Source organism: Chelmon rostratus, chromosome 6 (assembly GCF_017976325.1).
Source record: "Chelmon rostratus isolate fCheRos1 chromosome 6, fCheRos1.pri, whole genome shotgun sequence".
NCBI classification, from domain to species: domain Eukaryota; kingdom Metazoa; phylum Chordata; class Actinopteri; order Chaetodontiformes; family Chaetodontidae; genus Chelmon; species Chelmon rostratus.
Window position 1 is genome coordinate 4,965,475 of NC_055663.1, and position 5,304 is coordinate 4,970,778.

Here is a 5,304-nt window from a genome sequence, read left to right on the forward strand (position 1 = left end):
CTTACTTTTAATCCATCAACGCACATTATGAACCTTTGCTGCTATTGAATCGACATGAGTCATTCAGAAACAACTAAGGTAATTAAGTCGAGACATAGACAACACGGAAATGGAGATTCACATTCACATTTACTTAAACTACAAACCTAAACATGTGAACAGTTCACAGTAACTGACAGGCAGTGACGTTTACTGCAGTGGTTATATATTAAAGGAGTTGTGGAAAAGAAATGAGCAATGGTTTGTTTTCCCTCTGAGCAGTCAGGCTTTCTGGTCAGATCCTCTGAGTAACAGCGGAGTAAATGTTGTGCTGGTGACTCTGATCTCCACAGAGGCCTGTGATTGGTTTGTTATTCAGTTATGTCTATAAGAACTGATGCCTTAAGAGGGGACGGGGCCACACTGAGACTGCAGGGCCCCACATTGTCTCATCCAGGTCAGTCAGTGATGAGTCAGTGTGAAATAAAAGCACGTGAACGCAGAAGTGATGTTCGACTGGGTTTTTATTGAAGAACAGACTCAGGTTACACTTTACAGCATCTGATTGGTTGGAAGTGTTTCTGGTTTTACGCTGGTCTAATTGTCCTTACGGGTCACCACGTTTCCCAAGGCGTCCACCTCCTGCGTGATGGTCACCACCCGGGTGGTCTTGGTGGTGGTGATGGATCTATGGCAGAAACGCAGGACAGAGATGTTTATTTTGGCTTTATTATTTATTTCTTTGTCTGATGAGACTTAAATTGATGTTTTTTATTATGATTATTTTATTATTATTAAGATAAACAAGATGAGTAACATTCAAAAAAAGAGATAAAAGTACTTTCACATCATGAAATATTTAAGTTTCCTCTTAATGTAGCTCAAACTTATAGAGGCTGATCTCATGAGAAGTACATACTTTACAAACATGAAGGATGCTTTTTCTTCATTGTGACAAAATAATTTGATTAAACTGGGTCAGAGGTGATTTGTGTTCGTCCTTTTTAAACAATGTGCATGAAGGAGTCATGGACCTGTTTCCTCCACTCACCTATCTGCGTCTCCGTCCAGCAGCTTCCTGTACTCGGCGATCTCCAGCTCCAGTCTGGTCTTGATGTCCAGCAATTCGGCGAACTGGACCCTCTGGGCCTCCAGGTTGCTCCTCAGCTGGGCCAGCTGATCCTCCAGAGCCACCACCTGGCTCTGGTAACCTGCCAGCATGTTGGCATAGCGGCTGCTGGTCTCAGCCAGAGTCATCTCCAGAGCTCCTTTCTGTTCAGGAGGAAGAGGGAGGATGTGTTCAACAGTTAGTGTACAGTCAAACACTTTAATACAATAAAGAAAACAAAAACAAACATGTCATAGTCATATGGAAGCTCAATTCTGCCAGAAAAACAGAGAAATGGATGAATATGTATATGTATGTATTTACTGGAGAGTTTCGTCACCTTGCTGAGCTGAGCCTGCAGTTTGATCTCCAGAGTCTGAAGAGTTCGTCTGATCTCACTGATCTCAGAGCGAGACGTCTGCAGGGTCTCAGTGCTCACAGCGACGTCTTTGTTCAGCTCGGCCGTCTGTGGAGCGTAAGTATCAATAATGTTATTGATCAAATATCAGGACACCAGACAGCAGCCTGGTAGGTAGGTAGGTAGGTAGGTAGGTAGGTAGATAGATAGATAGATAGATAGATAGATAGATAGATAGATAGATAGATAGATAGATAGATAGATAGATAGATAGATAATCTAATTAATTTTGTAAAATGACTTTTTTTAACTAACAAAAAACCCCAAAAAACTGCTAAAAGTAAAAGCACCACAAAGCAGCTTTAGTGCAGCTGCAGTAGGAGCAGGTTTTGGACAGTAGGGGGCAGCAATCACCATGTTCAGAGCAGAAAACAGGACTTTGTGGTCTTACCTTAGCCTGGAACCACGCCTCCAGGTCTCTGCGGTTCTTTGTGGCCACAGTCTCGTAGTGTTCTCTGACTCCAGCCAGGATGGCGGACAGGTCCTGCTGAGGAGCAGCGTCCACCTCCACGTTCACCTGACCTCCCACCCGGGCCCTCAGAGCCAGCAGGTCCTGCGGGGAGAACCTGGTTACACTTCTGTCTTTTTATCATTTCTTCTTCTGTCTTGTTGTTGTTGGTCTCACCTCCTCATGGTTCCTCTTGAGCAGGATCAGCTCCTCCTTCAGACCCTCCAACTGGATCTCCAGGTCGGCCCGGTTCAGTGTCAGCTGGTCCATGACCCCCTTCAGCCCGGCGATGTCGGCCTCCACCGACTGACGCATGGCCTGCTCATTCTCAAACCTGAAAAACACCAAAATAAGTTCAGGAAATTGAGCTGAATTGAGGTGAAGTGGTTGAGAAGAACATGCTGACAGAAAGACAGATGTAATCAGATCATTTTGTGTCTTGTTTCGTCATTGAAGGACACAAAGTCTCACACTCACTTGAGTTTGAAGTCATCGGTGGCCAGCTTTGCGTTGTCAATGGCGAGGAAGAGGGCGCCGTTTCCACGAGCAGCGGCGGTGATCTGAGCAGGAAGGAAGAGAAAAACCGTGTGAACAACTGACAGATTAGCTGAAAGCTTCAAAAGATTGAGCTACGTTTCTTAAAAATGTCAAACAAAGACAGTGGAGCTCTGTGGCCACCAGGCGGCTTCAAAGCAGCACATTTAGTCCCATTTTTTAACGATTGAATGATTCCTTCATGTCTTCATTGTTCTGTTTTATATTCAGATTTGGATAATATCTGCCGTATTATCTGAATATGCTTCATCAGGTTGAACTACTATAGTTTAACTACTTTTTGAGTCATTAATAAATACATTTAGAAAATTTTGCCCTTAATTTACAGATGGCATCAAGTTTTTAAAACTGTCAACAAATTGTTAATTTATTTCCTCATAATTTCTATCTTATACCACAAAGCACAGTTTATATGCAGAGGTGGATCAGGGTACCTCCGGACATTAAACTACAAGACGAATTTTGAAAAACATAAAACTAAAGACCAAAGAACTAAAACTACTACAGCCTAAAAAAATCCTTAAAGTTATTAAACGTAAAACCTCACAAACAGCAAAACCTGAAAATGTATTCAATAAAAACAAATAAAATATCGTGAAAAAACACAGCATTTCTGAAAAAGTTAAAGGTGCAATATTTAAGGATATGAGGCAAAGTGCATGTGTAATCACTTTGTATTGCAAAAAGTTTTATAAATCTAAACCTTTGAAAACCTGAAAACAAAAAACCCTGAACTTTAGAAACTTAAAACATATGTGTTAAAATTAAAGCTGTTAAAGTTTTAAATCTTAAAATATTGAAAGCTTAAAAATGAAAACTTATAAGTCAGATAGCCTAAAAACTAAAATAAATCTACAGACTTAAAACTACATTTAAACTTACCTGACATTCTAAAATGTGGAATAATAAATAACTTTAAAAAAAAGTAAAAAAAAAAAAAAAAAAATTCAGAAACCCATGTTGAAATATGTTTTCAGTTCATGAAATCTTTACTACAAACAACACATATTTGCTGAAGATGTGAATATATTTCCATTTTAACAGTCGCCTGTTCCTCATTCAGCTGTCTGATGTTTCCTCATGTTCACCTGTTTATGCCTCCTGTTATCACCTCAATACATTTACTCGACCTTAATTAATGGTTTCATTTTCAATGTCCTTTTAATCAGTAATATTTCTCTATTACTGACCTCTAAAGTCTTTTTGCTCAGGTTTCTGCCAGTGTCCACCACGAATTCAACATTTTTTAGAAGAGTGACAGTGGTGTCCTCAAAGTTTGAAAAAGTATATTCAATTTTCACTTAATTTCTTCATCTCTTTAATGCTTGAAAAAGGATGGACTATATGTTAATATATGATGCATGATATAATTTTAGTTGTCTCTCCTTTTTGGGTCAGATGATTTGATGATTTTTATTTTTATTTTTCCAGTTTTTAAACCAAAGTCGAAATAACCCAGTTTCTTAGAAACACTAAGTTGTGACCCTGTCTCTAACTCTGTCCTCTGATCTTGGCTGGTGGAACATCCTGAGGCCTGCCACCTAAGCTGTGCTGCCTGAAAGACTAAATTCAGGGAGAAGTTATCTGCCTTGATCTTTTCTGCTCAAACTGCGGGTTTTCTGTCTCACCTGGTCCTGTATGTCTTTGATGCGGATGTTGAAGGCAGTGAAGTTGTGAGCCTCCGGAAGGGCCCTGCTCTCCAGGAACTGTCTGATCTTGAGCTCCAGGTCGCTGTTGGCCTTCTCCAGGCTGCGCACCTTGTCCAGGTAGGTGGCCAGGCGGTCGTTGAGGTTCTGCATGGTGATCTTCTCGCTGGCAGAGACGTCGATGGCGTCGGCCAGGTTGAAGCCGTCGGCGGCTCCGGCACTGGAGAAGGAGGCCTTGGAGACGCGGACTCCAGACCCTCCGGCTCCTCCGTACACACTGCCAGCACCCATGCTGCTGACTCGGCGGGAGGACGAGAACGTGGAGGGGCCCATCATGATGGAGCTCCTCATGGGGGAGGAGGTGTAGCTGCTGCGGCTGGAGAAGGAGGTCATTGCTGAGGGTCGGCTGGTCTTTAGCTCTGAGAGAAGACTGAAGAACTGCTGGGACGTCTCCTCCTTTTATACCTCAAAATGAAGCTGGGGGAGAGGAGGTGGTCATTCAGGTTGTGTCAGGTTGAGAGTCCCAGTATGGCCCTGGGGCCTGCTGAGCAGCTTGAGGTCCTGCAGGTCTGGTGGGTTTACAGCTGACAGAGAAAGTCTCAGCACTTTCTCCGGGGCCCCCAGGACACGTTTCAGAAGGGCCCGTAGGCAGTTTGTACAGCCTCTTTCACCTGATGGTCCGGTCCTGTCAGTCCCCACAGAGCCCCGAGGACCAGACATCCAGTCAGACCTGAAATGCCTCACAGCTCTCAGAGACATTCAAGGACATCAGGAATTTCAGGAGGTTTAAAAAGCTGAAGGATAAAATCTCTTCTTTTACAGGTTCTTAACATTCTGGTGCTTCAGCTGAAGAAGCTATTTCAAAACTAAAAACTCAGTGTCACAAAGCTGAAAACAAACAAAACACGACAAAAGTCCAACAAATTAAACAGTAGCAAAAACAAAAGGAGGAAAAAAGAAATCAGGGACAACATCTGAGTCTTGCATTCCTTTACAGTACAGCATCGCTAACACTTATATATGTTATAATCTGTGCAACACCACAGCAAATCAGTTATGTATTTCTACTCGTAATCCACCAGACCCTTCACTACAATGGCCGCCAGTCTTGTACCAATATGTTCTAAGAACGGGGACCAGATCTTATAAA

General features: G+C 42.5%; 1 protein-coding gene across 1 annotated transcript; it reads right to left on the reverse strand.

Annotated features, from left to right (window-relative positions):
* Positions 1-576: 576 nt before the first annotated feature.
* Positions 577-4,562, reverse strand: LOC121607380 (keratin, type I cytoskeletal 13-like). Its single transcript, XM_041938125.1, has 7 exons — positions 4,137-4,562; positions 2,431-2,513; positions 2,131-2,287; positions 1,897-2,058; positions 1,428-1,553; positions 1,031-1,251; positions 577-667 (listed from the first exon to the last, which is right to left on the reverse strand). The coding sequence occupies exons 1-7, from the start codon at positions 4,545-4,547 to the stop codon at positions 577-579; spliced, it is 1,251 nt and encodes a 416-aa protein (XP_041794059.1). The 5' UTR covers positions 4,548-4,562.
* Positions 4,563-5,304: the final 742 nt, after the last annotated feature.

What these genes read in the sequence shown, in the direction of transcription:
- LOC121607380 (XM_041938125.1), bottom strand. Translation starts at nt 4,547, where the DNA reads ATGACCTCCTTCTCCAGCCGCAGCAGCTACACCTCCTCCCCCATGAGG. An exon ending in TCAAAGACATACAGGACCAG is followed by an intron (nt 2,514 to 4,136) that starts GTGAGACAGAAA and finishes CTTCCTGCTCAG; the next exon opens with ATCACCGCCGCTGCTCGTGG. An exon ending in TCAAGAGGAACCATGAGGAG is followed by an intron (nt 2,059 to 2,130) that starts GTGAGACCAACA and finishes TTCTCCCCGCAG; the next exon opens with GACCTGCTGGCTCTGAGGGC.